At 41.9% G+C, this 18542-nt stretch overlaps 1 protein-coding gene across 1 annotated transcript; it reads right to left on the bottom strand.

Moving 5' to 3' along the window:
- Window positions 1–8917: 8917 nt before the first annotated feature.
- FASLG (Fas ligand) lies at window positions 8918–17245 on the bottom strand. The gene is made up of 4 exons (XM_084788092.1): window positions 16379–17245; window positions 15542–15587; window positions 11115–11171; window positions 8918–10148 (listed from the first exon to the last, which is right to left on the bottom strand). The coding sequence occupies exons 1-4, from the start codon at window positions 16724–16726 to the stop codon at window positions 9754–9756; spliced, it is 846 nt and encodes a 281-aa protein (XP_084644218.1). The 5' UTR covers window positions 16727–17245; the 3' UTR covers window positions 8918–9753.
- Window positions 17246–18542: the final 1297 nt, after the last annotated feature.

Genomic DNA, 18542 nt, shown 5'->3' with positions numbered 1-18542 from the left:
TTAAGATGAAGGATGAAGGATGGAGGGGTGGACTGTGTACAGTCGTTAAGATGAAGGATGAAGGATGAGGGGTGGACTGTGTACAGTCGTTAAGATGAAGGAATGGAGGATGAGGGGTGGACTGTGTACAGTCATTAAGATGAAGGAATGAAGGATGAGGGGTGGACTGTGTACAGTCGTTAAGATGAAGGATGAAGGATGGAGGGGTGGACTGTGTACAGTCGTTAAGATGAAGGAATGGAGGATGAGGGGTGGACTGTGTACAGTCATTAAGATGAAGGAATGAAGGATGAGGGGTGGACTGTGTACAGTCATTAAGATGAAGGATGAAGGATGAGGGGTGGACTGTGTACAGTCATTAAGATGAAGGATGAAGGATGAGGGGTGGACTGTGTACAGTCGTTATGATGAAGGATGAAGGATGGAGGGGTGGACTGTGTACAGTCATTAAGATGAAGGATGAAGGATGAGGGGTGGACTGTGTACAGTCATTAAGATGAAGGATGAAGGATGAGGGGTGGACTGTGTACAGTCGTTAAGATGAAGGATGAAGGATGGAGGGGTGGACTGTGTACAGTCGTTAAGATGAAGGAATGGAGGATGAGGGGTGGACTGTGTACAGTCATTAAGATGAAGGAATGGAGGATGAGGGGTGGACTGTGTACAGTCGTTATGATGAAGGAATGGAGGATGAGGGGTGGACTGTGTACAGTCATTAAGATGAAGGAATGGAGGATGAGGGGTGGACTGTGTACAGTCATTAAGATGAAGGATGAAGGATGAGGGGTGGACTGTGTACAGTCGTTAAGATGAAGGAATGAAGGATGGAGGGGTGGACTGTGTACAGTCATTAAGATGAAGGAATGGAGGATGAGGGGTGGACTGTGTACAGTCATTAAGATGAAGGAATGGAGGATGAGGGGTGGACTGTGTACAGTCATTAAGATGAAGGATGAAGGATGAGGGGTGGACTGTGTACAGTCGTTAAGATGAAGGAATGGAGGATGGAGGGGTGGACTGTGTACAGTCGTTAAGATGAAGGAATGGAGGATGAGGGGTGGACTGTGTACAGTCGTTAAGATGAAGGAATGGAGGATGAGGGGTGGACTGTGTACAGTCGTTAAGATGAAGGATGAAGGATGGAGGGGTGGACTGTGTACAGTCGTTAAGATGAAGGAATGGAGGATGAGGGGTGGACTGTGTACAGTCATTAAGATGAAGGAATGGAGGATGGAGGGGTGGACTGTGTACAGTCGTTAAGATGAAGGAATGGAGGATGGAGGGGTGGACTGTGTACAGTCGTTAAGATGAAGGAATGAAGGATGAGGGGTGGACTGTGTACAGTCATTAAGATGAAGGAATGGAGGATGAGGGGTGGACTGTGTACAGTCGTTAAGATGAAGGATGAAGGATGGAGGGGTGGACTGTGTACAGTCATTAAGATGAAGGAATGGAGGATGAGGGGTGGACTGTGTACAGTCGTTATGATGAAGGAATGAAGGATGGAGGGGTGGACTGTGTACAGTCGTTAAGATGAAGGATGAAGGATGGAGGGGTGGACTGTGTACAGTCATTAAGATGAAGGAATGGAGGATGGAGGGGTGGACTGTGTACAGTCGTTAAGATGAAGGAATGGAGGATGGAGGGGTGGACTGTGTACAGTCGTTATGATGAAGGAATGAAGGATGGAGGGGTGGACTGTGTACAGTCGTTAAGATGAAGGATGAAGGATGGAGGGGTGGACTGTGTACAGTCGTTATGATGAAGGAATGAAGGATGGAGGGGTGGACTGTGTACAGTCGTTAAGATGAAGGATGAAGGATGGAGGGGTGGACTGTGTACAGTCATTAAGATGAAGGAATGGAGGATGGAGGGGTGGACTGTGTACAGTCGTTAAGATGAAGGAATGGAGGATGGAGGGGTGGACTGTGTACAGTCGTTAAGATGAAGGAATGAAGGATGAGGGGTGGACTGTGTACAGTCATTAAGATGAAGGAATGGAGGATGGAGGGGTGGACTGTGTACAGTCGTTAAGATGAAGTAATGCTGTTAGTGTGAAGAGGAGATATTCTTATTTTCATTGAGGCAATTAATCTTAGCACCAGAGTAAAAATAGTTGTGGATCTAGTTGGAGAAACATACAAATAGAAAACTAAGTCTAGGAAATAATTATGGTAAGTGCTATAAAGGAAACAGAGAAAAGGTAGGTGTAATCCTTGATTCATCTCTTTCCAGCACCCAATCATCAGACATGAAAGCCCTGCTATCAAAATATGTACCAACATTTTCCATTTCTCTTTGCTTCCGCGTCAATGGCTCTTTCATGCAGTCTCCCTTAGTCCAACCAATAAAGGAGAAGCTCCTCCCCCAGCATCCATCTCTTGTCATCCCCAGGAGTCCAGACATATAGCTCCTCATTCTATTTATCCTAGAAACACACTCCTGTTTTAGGTCCACCACCTAGTGGTTTTCAGTGAGAAGCAAGGAGAAAGCCACCTCCAGGGGGGAGTCTGGAAATCAGGGTAGATGTCTGACATCACGATGACAGGGTAGAGCTCCCCAAAGCATACTGCCATGTGCTGGACAGTCCCCCAACATAATGAATTGTTTGATCCAAAATCCTCAAAGCAGCCCCACAAAAATCTGTTTATGCTCTCTTGAATTCTCCCTACCTAGTGACTGTATTGCTATTTTATTTTATTTATTGTATCTTATAATTTTGTTATTGTGGTAGTGGTAGGGACAAAATCCAGGGGCTCCTGCAGGCATTTTATCCTTTAGCTACACTTTCATCTTAACTGATGCTCTATTATAATCACTAGCATATATTGAATATGTAAAGGGATTTCATGGAGGCATTTCCATACACGCATATAATGCATTGACCGTGTTAATTTACAGGCTCTTTACTCTTTCTTCCTCAGAGAATCCTCTTTCTAATGTCATTATCTAGTCTATTTTCTCAAGATAGAATTTATTATTGCCTAATAATACCCAAGCTTATGTGCTTATTTTCTTGTTTAGGCTTTTTTTTTTTTCACTCATTTTGGAACCCTATTTAGGGTTAAGTTTAATAAAAGTTGATGTATTTACCCATCCAGTGAACCATAAATACAAATCTGATTGCAAAGCAGAAAAACATTCCTAATCAGATGTGGACCCACTATGTGCTCACCTTGACTCCTGGCTATGTTCCCTGCGAGAAACAGAAGCAAGCTTCAAATTCATTGGGCAGGTTGGAAAAGCTGGCTGGCCAGCCGGCCTCGTCAGCAACATCAGGACCCCAAGAACACAACTGTAAAGGAAGCCTTAGCAGAACCAGTTCTTGCTGCTTTCTTCTCATCATCACCCTTCCCGGACCTCTGTGGAAGCTCTCTGAATTTCTTAGAAACCAGAATACAGCCACCTAAATGATGCAAAGAGGATGCTGAGGTTGAGATAGTTCCTCCATCAGAGCTCACACTTAAGAGTTCTGTTTAACACCTCTGTGTCTCTTTCTCACCATCTAATGGGTATTGTCTCTTCTCAATCAATCTACGGTCTCTTCGATCTAGACTTTAATTTCTTTGGTGAATATCTAGACTCTTATTAATTTATGAGGACAGATATAGTCTCTTCATAGCTCCATGAAACTTCCAGGAACCTTCTCTTTCAATGATGGACAACTTTTAGAATTTTCCCTTTCAAAAACTGATAATCGTTTTCCTCTACAGGAAAGTGGAGCAAGGCTGGACTGGAGCAGAGTGGAGTATAAGCTCTGGGAGAATTGAACCTAAAAGATCTATCCATGCCCATAGAAGCCTTGGAAATTCCAGCAAGTGGCTGTTGTCTCATTTGTGATAGTTCTTGTCTTGCATGCCTTACATATTGTCAATACTTTAAGCGTTGATAGCATCGAGGTTGTCTCTTACCAAAACTTCACATAGCCTTTGAAGTGGTTCACCCACAGAAAGTGGGGCTGCAGCATGAGAATGCAGAGGTTCTAGTCCCTCTACGGCAAGCTGTGCTGGAGGAGGGGGATTCCCTTGGCAGCTCTCGTCTCCTGAAGTGATCCCAGGTTTAATGACGAGGGCAGCTACCATCAAAGACAGCACCAAGCTTAAATGCCATGTTTCCAAAAGTAAATTTTAAATGTCATCCTTTATAATTGTATTTAAAAAATGAAAAGACACAGACATTAGGATGGCTAATGATATCTACAGGAAAGTCAATACAACTGTAGTTTATCATGGTAAGCAAAATAAACCAGACTCAGAAAGTCAAATAGACAACTTCATTGTCTTATTTCAGATTGATAACATAGATTTAAGTATATGGATATATTTAGGACAATAGAAAATAGAGGAAGAAAAGGAGACCAGCAGGAAAGGAAATGAACATGTGAAGGATGTATGGCTATGTTATGAGTCCCATTATTTTGTATGCTAATTAAAATATTGCTAATCATACTAGACTTTGTATATAATAAACACAGAATATAGGCAATATCCCAACTATGGATAAAGAATCTGTCACAAGACAGTTGCTCTTATATGTATGATGACATACTTAAAAATAAAGGCAAGAACTATAAAATTATTTTAAAGACTATGGTTAATATAGTCTTTTTTGCCTTCACACCTCAGAAGATATTTTCCTATATGTTTCTTATAACAGGTAAGTTTACAGTGGATAATATTTTTCTATATGGATCTTATAAAAATATTAAAGAACAAGAAATTTTAATTTTCTCTTCATGTATGTATAAATACATGATATGTGTGTATATGTGATGTGTATACAGGTATATATGTCACAGCACATGTGCAGAGGTCAGGAGACAACTTTGTAGAGTCAGTTTTCTCTTCCTACCTTTACACACTTTCTGGGGAGGGACCCCAGGTCACTAGATTTACAAGGCAAATGTTTTTGCCTGCCAAACCATCTCACCTGCCCAAGAATGTATCTACTCCTGACTGTCAGGAAAGCTATTGAGAAATACAACAAGCTCCACTGATTTCCCTCCATCAGTCACTCCAAGTCATGATGTGTTTTCTTTTCATGGCATCCACAGCATTTCTGTAGAGGACTAAGAAAGGGAAGTTCACAATTTTTCATGGGACTTACTTAAAGTCACACATGCAGTGAGCCAAGTAGCAGTGGCTGAATTCATCCCAACCCTTCTCACTCCGACTTCAACTTCTTCCTTTCTTACCTCAAGGCAACTGAGTTACTATTGACAGCAGAGTGGTGGTTGTGTGTTCCAGATGGACACAGAGAAGACATAGCTCCTGGAAAGAAGCTAGAGAAAAACTAAAGACAACTCTGAGAGCCTATGATCTCTAAAGAGTGACTCTCTCTAGCTCTGATCTCTATTGCTACAGTACAATTCCACAGATTGAATAGTTTATAAGGTGAAAAATGTGATTCAAAGGGCTGGGAGGTCTGTGGGCATAAGATAGCCATAACTATGGGCAGGGCATAGTGATAGCATTTGCTGATTGTCTCTATACTTGGCATAAAGCAAGAGGACAAGAGCATATGTTTAAAAAGACAAAAGCAAAACACCAGAGAGAGCAGATTATTAGCCTAGTCCTCCAAAAAATAAATACAACCAATCTATTCATGAGGGCTCTACTTTCACGACCTAGTCACCTCTTAGTAGATCTTACATCCCCAAACTATCGCTTCAAAGATCAAGTTTCCAAAGTATGAATCTGTATTACACTAGAGTAAAACCTAACAACTTTCCATCTTACCGTTCTAAACTTGCAACTTTTCTGCTTAGGGTGCTCTGCCTTAACCATCTGTCTTGTTTTCCCTCTGTTAAATATCCATTTTCCCATCACTCTCTGCCACTTTATCTAATTTTCTTCATGACACTTACTACCACATAACATTAAATATTTATTTGCTTTCCTCTGGAGAAGAAGAGTTCATCTAGCCCACACTGACCTCAAACTTGCAATCCTACCTTAGTCTCCTAAGTACAGGAATGACAGGTATGTACTTCTACATTTTTTATATTGTTTTTATTGCTTGTGTTCCACTTTGCTGTTAAAATAAACTCCATGGAAGACTCTATTATTGTATCCTCTAGGAAATTTTCTTTTATATGATAGATAAATTAAGAAAAGACACTTGCTAACATCCAGGCAAGATGTGCCCACCTGTGTTGTAGTGGCACTTCTGGTATAGGTGTAACAAACAACTCTTCAATAGAATTTGAGACTTGCTCCATAGGAGGGAAGCCATGCCTGGTACTATAAACTGGGTCCAAAAAAACCCAAACAACAAAATCAACCCTTGATGGGGGGAAATCATAGACCATAGCAGGGGAACATGGATATTGCAGCTTAGCTAAATTTTCATAGCAGCAACTGTCTTGTAAGTATTTGTATCATACCCATAGACAAATGTTGCTCTTCTCCTTAAGCAGAGAAGGCTTTTTTTTTTAAATGAATGGTGGTGAGTGTAGAGACTCATGTACACAGAGTGATGAGAACAAGTGACAGGTGAATGCTTAGCCCTGTCACATTTGTGAAGACACATTTATACCATACCCTTAAGGCTCAGAGAACATTATGAAAGAGAAACTAGAAAGAAAGTAAGTGCCAGAAGATAGGGAGAAAATCTGCAAAATGCTATCCTGTAGTAAGACATAACCATCGCAGTCATAGACTCACAGTAGCTGCAGATGTTTTGCACTGCGGCTGCACAAGAATAGACCTGTCAACAAAAGTCGAACACAGATAGAGGAGTGCCTCATAGATCCCTGCCCTTCACTGCTGAGCTCTTTGCTACGGATAGACTATGGAGAGGGGTAGTAATTGCCTTCAGTTGTGTGTTCACTGGTGATCCTATCATGCTCAAGTAGATCAAACCCAAATGTTCACATACATGGCTGGGGTTAAACTCAATGAATCATAAAAAAACTAAAAGTCACATGTCTTAGAAAGGGCCTGGCAGGGGACAAGAGAGATTAGAATGAAATAAGAAAGTATAGGGAGAAAATAACCAGCATACATTATAAATAAGCATGATACTATCAGATAACAAAATTAGTCAGCAAAAAATGTAAAAAACACTTATACTGTGTGTATCATCACACACACACACACACACACACACACACACACACACACACACACACACAGCCCCTGCACTTCTTTTGATAAGGACCAGGGAATGTCTAAGTCTTAGCCCATAAAGATAAGCATCTAAAGCATCTACTTTGGTTGTGAGGGGCTAGACTTGCCCCTCCATTTCCCTCTTCTGAAAATGTCTCTGATGAGACACTCTTCTGATGATGGCCACAGAGAGCTCTTTCCTGTGAAGCTGTGGTAAGTCGAAACCTACTTCAGAGAACACAAAGCCACCACTCTGAGGGGCTAAGAAAAGAATGGGTGTTGCGTGCTGTTAGATGTTAGAAAAGAAAAACCTCGAAGCACTGAATTTCTAGTGACTTCAGTGTAGGTCTGGGTTTGAGTTGGTGCTTTATTGTCTTTCGCTAAGAAGCAATGCGTGATCCCATTTTTCAATGACCATATTCAAAGATGTCTTGGTTTCAATATTGCTTATGTTTTAAATTAAAGAAAGACAACTCAAGGTTTCAAAAGGTATTGTTAGCATCTCTTCACCAGGACTGAGGCTATATTTGTTCTTCACCCGAAGGCAAAGCATCAGATACTTAAAGCATGGTGAGCTATGGAAATCACCCCAAAGGCACCTTAAAGAGGTGGCTAGGAAAGTAGCCTGCTGTTAGATTATAACACCCACCAATTCCAAGATGCCTCTGCCCCATACTCACTGCCTCTTTGCTCGGATTATCTAGAAATGCCCACTGACCAAGAAAATAAAAATATCCAGGAAACTTTCCACAACCCTTGGAATAAGCATCTTTGATGGCTGAGGCCAAAATAAAAGGAAAAGGGTTAGGATTTCATCCCAGTGGCGGGAAAGACCAGTCTACAACCCAAAGACCAAATATCTCTCAGACATTCTCCATGAAGGGACCAAACCGCCAAAGCAGATGATAGACAGAAGCATCTGAGGAAGAACAGTTGATAATTTCCAACCTGAGGCTTTGGTTTTGTCCTTTGATCCATTAGGAGACATTGATTAACTCTTTTGAATGACAGCTTGGGCTCTGTTGTCTTGGTACGTTCCCTTCTTCCTCCCCTGTTTACTTCCTGGGAATGTCAGGTACCTAATGATATCTTTCTTATATCTAGTGTTATGGACTGGGGTATGTTTTAGTTTTCTTTTTAACTTTTCTTCCCATTTATGGCTTCAAACACTGATTGGGTAATCTATACAAAGTTCTACTGAAAACACACATTAAAGGGGCTGCACTAATATTACACATGTATCAACTCTTTTCTGAACATGAAAGATCAAGTGACCTACCGAAGACTGCAAAGTGAGCTAAGGACAAGAACAAAGCCTCAACTCCAGCCCTTTTACTATGAAGCATGTGTTCTTTTCCACTCTGCATGGCTCTGCCCAGAAAAAGATGAGCTGCCATCAAATACATGGAAAGTTGGGTCAGGTTAACACTGGCCATAATGTTGGTAAAGAGGACTTGGAATAATGTGAGGTTCTGAAAGGAAGTAGAGGGAAGGGAAGAGAAGAGAAGAGAAGAGAAGAGAAGAGAAGAGAAGAGAGGAGAGGAGAGGAGAGGAGAGGAGAGGAGAGAAGAGAAGAGAAGAGAAGAGAAGAGAAGAGAAGAGAAGAGAAGAGAAGAGAAGCCAACAGAGATGGGAGAATTTGTTACAGAGCTCTACTCACCTTTGCAAATTCCTCTCAGAATGCTCCAAAGTCATTATGGATGAAGAAACATGGAGAAAATAAACATAAGCATATCTCACTGACTTCCAAAAATCTATATCCTTAATGAGTTTCTATATTTTATAATATAATTTTTATTTGTCTTTTCTTCATTTAGATGCACAAAAACATAAATACTAGTATTAAAGGAAAACAGCATCAGTGGCTGATCATAAAAGCTTTTGAGGACAATTAGAGTTTATTGCCAAGAAACATTCAAATATCTACCATCAACTGCAACATGTATGTTTCTAATATGCACTTCACAATGCACACATTGTATTTATAGGACTCTTTAGAATCTGTCTGTCTGCTCTCTCATACGTACAAACACACAGAGACACCATTGCACTGGAGGTACACATGCTGTGCAGAGAATGATTTGTGCTTCAAACATCCTTCTTATTTCTCTGCAAGCATCAAAAGTTGGCTCAGAAAACATCAGTTAAAAGTAAAGATGCTGCCAATGGGACACTGGCCTCTTTCAGTCTCTAGCTTATCAGTCAAACCTAGCCTCTGTTTGCATCCTTGTATATTCATATCACAACTATGTGCCTAAAAGCCAGTTTCCTATGAGGTAGCAAGTAGACCCACCCTGAAAGGTGAGTTTAAAAGTGTCCTCTTCAATGGCTAAAATGCTCTTGGCCATTTAACATCAGACAGTTCCTTCTCTGCGCCTCTGCATGGCCACATGGCAGCCCAAAGCTTTATGTTCCTCAGTCTCAGTCCTCCTCCCATATGGCTCATGATGGAGGCATTAAGGACCACTCCACGGACCTCAGGGAAATTAAGGATAACTGACTGCTTGGACCTTGTGACCACAGGGTCTTTGTGGCTCATATAGTCTCAACTAATCTCAATTGGTCTTGAGAAGATTCTCATTCCAGACAATATTCCCAGTGCCCAATATAAGGAACAATGGATCATTCTAAGGTGCTTTTCCTTTTAAAGCTTATATAAGCCAAAGAAAGTCTTCGATTCCTCAAAATTAATCATAGAGAGTTGAGATATGTTGACATACAAATGGTCAGCGCTGGTAAGATTGAATACTGCCCCCAGGTAGCTGCTGTGGGCCCACATCTGGCCAGTAGTGCAGTAGTTCAACTTCTTCTCCTCCATTAGCACCAGATCCCCAGGATGCTTAGAGTTCCTCGTGTAGACCTTGTGGTTTAGGGGCTGGTTGCTGCAAGACTGGCCCCGGAAGTATACTTTGGAATACACAAAATACAACCCAGCATCCTTGATCAGAAGGCCTCCTTTCTTATACTTCACTCCAGAGATCAGAGCCATTCCATATGTGTCATCCCATTCCAGAGAGACGGACTTGGAGTTGGGGTTGCCTGTAATAAACCAGAGGGGAGCAGTCAGTCCGAAAGGCTCACACATCTGACAAGCGAAGCTTCCAAGGCAAAACTGTTGGGGGCGGGAGGGCTTCCTTAACAAAAGTTCTATCCAGAATGAGAAGTGATGCCAAAGTGGCTGAGGAATCAAAAGATGGTCCATCAACAGCTTTGACAAGTCAGTCGCCCACCTCATTTTAGTTATCCATGTGATTGGGCCTCTGGTGGATCTCAGGGATGATTAGTAGGATAATTTCAGCTCTCTGAAATAATCACTTTATGATTTAAACTAGTAGCAACACTGCTGGGCCTGGGGATTCCTCCATAAAGAAAAGGATTTCTGGAGATCTACAACTCAAAGTCTCATGATTATGTGGTCCACTTCCTCATTTAGTTTGATTTGGGCTATTTCCCATCCCTTTTATTCACACGGCATTATGTACCTACACACAGCAGGAACTCAATATGTGTCTGTGGGCTTAGATGAACTTTTCTACAGTTTCCAAGCAATTACAGGAGCCATGGCATACCTCTTCTTCTGATAGTTACCTACATTTCTTATGTTTATCTTTTCTAATGGAGGTGCCCCTAACATATTGTGCTAAACTACTTCTTCATTTTGTAATCATAGGCTGAAAGCCTACAAAGGCCAGGACTGTCTCTTCTTACTCAAAATAGCACATTATTTACCCTCTGGTGCTCCTCTTGGAACTATGTCACAAATCCCCTTTTGGACTTTGAAATGTTTGAAAAGAGTGTGCTTTCCATGGGCAAGATCAAATCATATAAAACTCCATAGCATTAGTTTTGTCAGATTAGGGTCATGAGAGCCAAGAGATAGGACTGGTCTTGCGTGGTAAATCCAGTTGTCAGTAATCCTCTCTAAGAACTGCAATGGAAATTGAGCAGTTGCTCCATAGTCTCCCAAAGGTTTTCTGTCCCCACCCAGTCCTTCCAGACACAAACCTGTTAAGTGGGCCACACATCTCGGCTCTTTTTTTTCAGAGGGTGGACTTGGGTGGCCTGCATAATAGAGGCATAGAAGACATGTGAACATTATTATGATAGGTAACAACTGCTATCTCAATGAGACTCCAAATCCCATCACCTAAATACAAGATCTGTAGTACATAAGAAGAAATATTCTAGTATACACTCACCAAGAAAAATCTAAACCGAGGGACTCATAGGAGTCTGTATTTCAAAAACAGTTGAAAAAGACAAGATAGGGGATGTTTACATAGATTATGTGACAATAAAACACCAGGAATACAAATATTGCTGCACAAAGCTGTCATTTCAGTTACCCCATTTAGAATGTGCCTTGGTCCCTTTAGGTTGAGATTGGTGCCCTAATTACAATTGGCAGAAGACGCTTGAAGCTGACTGACGATAATGATGGGTGCAGTGTACACCCCAGGCTGACTATTAATCCAGGGATCTGTACACCATGATTCTGCTGACTGATAAGAGTCTAGAAAAATCAACTGATTCATCTCCTGGCCACCATTCTACAGTCTGTTCCCAAACTGACTATTAAGAGCTCCTCACAGATCAGGGGGTTATCCACAACTCTACTCCATCCTGTGGCCTTAGCCTTATTTCCTCTAAACAAGGCATCAGCATCCCTCCCCTTCTCCATCACATTAAACACTTGCACACAGCATGGATCCCATGACCTGATGATGCCCCTGGGCCTTTGCTCATTCTGTCTGGAACATCCTCCAGATAAAATCTCAGTGTTAAATCCCCATCAATTCTCTAATGAGCCTCTTACACTGCTCTTCCTTTGGGCAACCCTTCCACACCTTTTGTCAAATATGACCCTTCGACTTTTGGAACCCAAAATACCCCTCTATCTTTGCCTTTCTGGATAGTTCTGGCTCCTCCTTGCTGGGGCAACTGTGAAGAAATGTCCTTACTTCTTTCTTGTGCAGGAAAATAGCACCTCCCTGGAATAAATAGTTTATGCTCTAAACTAGTTTTTACAGTGCTGGGTTTTGAGAGCCCGCCCGCTGAGTCTTTCCTAACGACATTTTATTATTATATGGTAAAGTCACAAGAGCATTTTTTCTAGTTTAGCGTAGCATCAGTAAATTAGATGGAAGTAATCAAAATTGACAATATTCAAAAAACTAAGCACTATATCTCTAACTTCACACATTCCACTTAAGGTAAAAATCTAACTAATACATTAAAAAAATATCTATCGGAAGGGAATTGCCCACCTCAGGCTTCGGACTGGAATATAGCATACATTGGTGATGAAAATATCCCAGTTTACTGAGAACATTACTCAACCAATCATGTCCTCTCTATCACCTAGGACAACCCACCTTGAAGGAAGTGTGAGGGAACAAGACTGAACCTCTTGTACACTACAAACCGCTCAAGCAGCTGACCTGGCGTTCTGCCACACACTAACAGGAAGTGGAGCAGAGAACTACACGCTGCATAACTTTATATTTCCCATCCAGTCTAGTAGAATGTTATTCTCATAAAAATATGCTCCTATACATATCTGCTGGATAGGTTCTAGAAACACAAGGAAAGACGTTTTCTGCCTGGGGCTCTTTGCATGTGCAATGGGAACCTCCCTGCTCCCTTCAAGAGGCTTCTGATCTGTCCCTTGTGCATCGGCAGAAACCACCTTCTAAACGACTTTCCCAGCCCACGCTACTTTGTACCATTCTTAGTGCAGTTTGGCTTGGTGTACTGCTGGCTTGGTTTTGTTCATCTTCTCCACTGTGCTATAAGCTCCATGACAAAAGGCATCTGTCGTTATCTCTTTCATTCTCGGTCCCCAGGACTCAGCCTCAGTCATGGGAGATTCCCTAAAAACCTTGTATATAAATAAAGAATCCTATTAGCTAACCATGGAGATGGTAGCAGGATAAAAAGATATAGGGCTGGGTACATAAATGGTTGAGTGAAAAAAGGTGCTTGCTGCTGAGCCTGAGACCTGAGTTTGGTCCCTAGAACCCACAGGGAGAAGGAGAAAACCAATTCCCACAAGTTGTTCTCTGACCTCGACATACAAGCTGTGGCACATACATGTGTATGTGTGTATGTAAACACACAATAAGATAAATACATATCTGAAAATTATTGTAAATGGAAGAAAAAAATCTATAATAGCTACAGTATCTCCCCGCTCCCCCATCACTTACTATATTGGTTTGTTCTTTTCTTAGAAGTTAAAAACATGCACATGTACTTCATAATGAGTATTAAACTAACTTTGATAACTTATCTGTCTAGCTAACAACATAACGTGTACAGTATTCATGGCATTAAAAGTCCTAGTAGGTGGTTTTAGATGCTGTTCATGATGTTCTCCTACTAATGTGCGTCACAGTGTATTCAACTCATCTCCTATTCTGAGGGTTAGAATTGTTCTGAGGAACAATTCTTCCAAATTGTTGATGTTTTATAAAAGTGATTTTATATATGTATATATATGTGTATATATATATATATATATATATATATATATATATATATATCCCAGTTTACTGAGAACATTACTTAAATAATCATGTCCTCTCTACTACCTAGGACATGTGTGTGTATATATATATATATATGTGTGTGTGTGTGTGTGTGTGTGTACATATGTGTGTATGTATATATATGTATATATGCACATATATATATCCAACTATTTTCCTAACATATTCTTTTCATGATGAGATTGTAGGGTAGACTAACAGTTCAAGCCCTTGGTATGAACTTTGCCAGTGTACTTCAAAGTTGCTTATAGAAATTTCCATGCATGCTGCATGAAACTTGTGTCCAATATGGCCTTCCCCCCTCACAGATTTGATAATCTTTGGTTTTGTTTTTTGGTGTGTGTGTGAATGTGATAGAAGAAATAAATACCCCTTTCTTTAAATCAGCTCTTCTTAATTGTAAAGTTACAGTGTTGACTTTGTTGTCACAGTTTATTAATTTCTGGCCATCTGCATTGATGTAAAGAAAATAGCCACTGAGTAGGCAGGTCTGACTCATCTGTTCACTTGATTCCTATGCACAAGCATGACTCCACGGAGTGGATAAAGAAGAGTGATTAACATCTGTTTCTCAAGCCACACTCCACTGATTTTCAAAATTATTTCCCTTTAGAAATCCCAAGAGATTTCGTGTTTCTAACAAGTTTTTTGCAGAGTGCCTGTGTAACCTGGGCTTCCTGGTACTTAGAGACTTGAATGCAGAGCTGATGACCAGAGCTCACCATGGTGACCCCTGGAGAGCTTGTATCTCCAGGCAGGAGCTGACTGGTCCCTTTCCGGGTATAGAGCCAGCTCTCCTTTTTGTGGATATCCACTGTTCTCTGCTGCCTTTCTGCTTCCTTCAAATTACTAGGATAAAGATGCCCTATTACCTTTGCAAAGGCAACCTGCTTTGTACTGACTTCTCACTTCAGGGTCACTATTAAGAGGTGGGAGTTTCTCTATGCATTGCAAAGCCCCATAGGGAACAAGGCATTGAGGGACTGTTCTCCTAGCCTGTTTCATACCAGGAGGTTTGGGCATTGAACCTAACTGGTCTAGCATTTTGTATCTCTTCTGAAAAAAAATGGAGTGGCTGGACCACTTTCTCTATAAGCTTTTAAATTCAAAGCAAATCTAAAACTTCCCAAACCTGCCTCCAAGACAAAGCATACCCTGAAATCTCTGTTCAGTCTTCTAAAACATGCCCCAAAATTTTATGTTCAACATGGTCATCCTCCTCTTATCCTGGATTTAATATGTGTGTGTCGGGGGCGGGGGAGGGGGGAGGTGCTTTATCATCAAAAACATCAAAGGCATCATGAGCCCTCTGTGGGAACTTGTACAGTCCTGTGAACAATGGCTCAAGTCCTCCCCAACCTTCTCATGAGTTCAGAAGAAAAACATTAAATATAAGCAATGGGTTTACTTCTTAAAATCGTTATTGTATCTTGCAAAAGATTTAAAAACTAAAGCTCAATTCTTGAGTAGTCACTTTTAGTCTAAGAATAGAGGACATCCTCAGAAATATTTGTGTCTGCCTCTGCTCCCCTTTTCCCCCTAGGGACTCACAGCCACCGCAACGTAAGATAGGGCCAAGATGCCAAAGGAAGGAGTCAAGGGAAAAGGACTGTATGTGTATTTTTTTCCAAAGTTGGGCCCCAATTCACTGGAGTTATGTGAAGTGTCCATTCAGATGCACTGCTGTTGAGCAATAAACTACATCAGATAATTTCACATCATTCGCAGAACCAGACTGAACCAAGAGTCAAAGTTCCCCAGGATTCCTTGCCTAGGAATCACAAGCCCAAGACTGGAACAGAATCCCAGGCATTCTCCTAACTTTGTCCAGTGTTGAGGACCACTTTGGGGAACTCAAAAGACACACAGAAAGGTACTTACCTGTTTGCTTTTCAGAGTGTGATATTTCAAAGCTTTTGTTGGTGAACTAATGAAAGAGAAAGAGTCATAAAATGAATGGTGAGTTATTTAAGCCAAGGAGGCAAAAGTCACATCAGTCTGTGGGAAGAGGACTCAAGTACATCAGACCTGGGTCTGACTTGGACTTTGCCCTCACAATTATATTTTGGAGTAGTACTAACATTTCTAAGTATTTTCAAAGAGCTTTAGCTTACATTTCGAAACAAGATTCAAAATTTATTTTCTTCCTTGAGTCACTAAATATGAAACAGCAAGAAGCTCAGAAAACACTCTTGACAACTGAGAGGGGAATAATTATTTGCCTGGAATTTTCTAGAAGATGGAAAATATTCCCTTTGAGCAGTGGTTCTCAACCTTCCTAAAGCTGTGATCTTTTAGTACAGTCCCTCATGTGGTGACCTCCAATCAATACAATTATTTTGTTGCTACTTCATAACTGTAATTTTGCTACTGCTATTAATCATAATGTAAATAACTCATATATAGGATATCTGATATGTAACCCCTATAAAAAGAATCGTGATCCATAGATTAAGAACCACTGCCTTTGAGGGAAATGAGTCTGTTTCTCCAACTATAAGATAGAGACTATAACAACACTCTCCTATAATGGGGGGAAATAAAAAAAATCTTTGCCATTAAAAACAAAGCAAAATAACAATAAACCAAAACCAAATCATTGCAAGCAACACAGTGGCCCCCACCGACCACAGCATCCCCTACTCCCGGGCAACAGAGTCATGTTGCACCCAGGGACTGGGTGGGGGTGGGGGCTAGTAATTCATATGCCAGGCTTACCTCGCGGAGTTCTGCCAGCTCCTTCTGCAGATGGAAGAGCTGGTACATTCCTAAACCCAATCCAACCAGAGCCACCAGAACCATTAAGAATATCACCGGTAGCCACAGATCTATGTTGTAGTCCCTCTTCTTTAGCGGGGGCAGTGGTGGCAACGGGGGTGGTGGTGGCGGTGGTGGTGGTTGTGATGGAGGTGGTAGTGGTGGCAGAGGTGGTGGTGGTCTCCTTTGGTCCGGCCTTCCAGGCGCAGAAGATGGACAGGGGAAAACTGACTCTGGAGAAGCCCAAGAGGCGGCACTGTTGTCCACCCAGTAGACTTGTGGACATGGGTAATTCACGGGCTGCTGCATGGCACCCAACCCCAGGAAAGGGGTCTCCTTTTTCTCAATCGTGTGGAGACTGAAGTGTCGAGAACAGGAGGACTCTTGACGTTGACTGCTCCAGAGAAGGTGAGTGAGCTTTCTTTATAAAGTTTCCACAGTCAAGGGAAACACCTCTCTCCTGTGTCCTCTCTCTTTGCTTCTTTGTGAAACACCCACTCACGTTGCATCCGAAGCTGAGAAGGTCTCAAAAAGCTCACAGCAACCCCCAGGAAGTTTCCGCCCACAAATTTCTGACGAAAGTCTTCGAAGTTCCAATTGGCGTTTCTGTGCTAACCGAGAAGGCTAGCAGTCCAGGCTTGCCTGCCTGAGGTCCCACTCACTAAGTCAGCACAGGATACACCTTGAGGACAATAGCTATCACAGCCTGCAAAGAGTGCCCTGTGGGATGTGTCCTGTAAAGGCCTGTTGGTGGGAGGCACTGGGAAAAGACCCTGGGGTTTGGCTAGGAAAGCAGCTCCAAGTCTAAGCTTTGGCTTGGGGAATGTGACCCCCTGTTGCCTCCCTCTCCTGACTGCTACATACCACAGCCTTGCAAATCACCATCGTTTCATAATTGAGAGGGTAAAATCCGCCCCACCCATCCTACAGATTAGATCAGAGGTTGCAAACCACCACACGGGCCCATGTGTCTCCTCCTGGGGCCACAGGTTTGCTTTCCTGTCAACAATGGTTTTTCTTTCACTAATTGCCCACTTTCAAAATTGAGATCACATGCACTAAAAATACATACATCTATTCCCTTTGATAACAGAAGATTAGACATTCCCCTGGTCATCTCTGAACGCCAGGAATGTGTCGCAAGTGTTCCTAGCTGCCCTGCCCTCACTGGGCCTCCCATCTCATGTCTCCCTGAGAAGCTGCCTTCCTACTCTGGAATCACTTATCTTTGCAATCCCTGTTACGGTCACCAGATGAAACCTGAGGTGCCCAAATCAGAAGAGTTTGGGATAAGCAATAAAAATAAATAAATAAATAAAAGTTTTTTTTATAGCAAGTGTGCCTTAACCGTCACACAGAACATACTAAAACTTTACCCAACATTTATAGCAAATTTAACTCTATATTTTACACCTTTCTAAAACTGGGCACTCTGCCTGGGTTGACGTCGCTCTTCTTGTCAGACACACAACATTTGGTCTAATAACCACTAAGAATTCAGCCTCCCAAATGCTTTGGGATTTCTCAAATGATCATCCTACTTGCTATGCCCTCCCGCTATGCCAAACCAACACCTAAAGTGTTATTTCCTGCTGCTGTCACCCTGTCCCACCCCAGCTGCTAACTTCTCTTCCTGAGGTCACTCTGCTAGCACTCTCACGCTTCCCTTTTCCCTTGCCCCTGGTCATCCGGGCCTGTTCTTCCCCCAAAACACATTTCTTAGCTTCCCCCAATTTACTATGACTACTATCTCATTGCTTTTCTACCTCAGACTCCCAGAATTCCTCAGTAATTGTCATTCTGGTTTTTTTTTTCACATCTCTCTTTTGCCTTTCTTTCGATTCACTTTTTGATAGAGGAATCAGAATATCCAACTCTTGCTGCCCACCAATTACAGGGAGAGAGTCCTCGCTGAAAGAGACACAAGAGAGAAACTTCTGGAAACTGGGTTGGAGTTTGGTAGTGACATCCAGCAGTAATGGCACTGTTACTGGAAAGATTAAGAAAGAATAAATACCCCCATGAGCAGTCACAGGGACCCATCGCATTGATACCCAAACCTTACTAATGAAGAGAAATCGTCAAAGTATAACTTAGCTCTGTAGCTGCAGAAAGGAAAACTAAT

The sequence above is a fragment of the Acomys minous genome (genome assembly GCF_964271855.1).
Source record: "Acomys minous genome assembly, chromosome: 1".
Lineage (NCBI taxonomy): Eukaryota > Metazoa > Chordata > Mammalia > Rodentia > Muridae > Acomys > Acomys minous.
The sequence above is the reverse complement of the archived record's forward strand: the minus strand, read 5'-3'. Positions and strand labels throughout refer to the sequence as shown.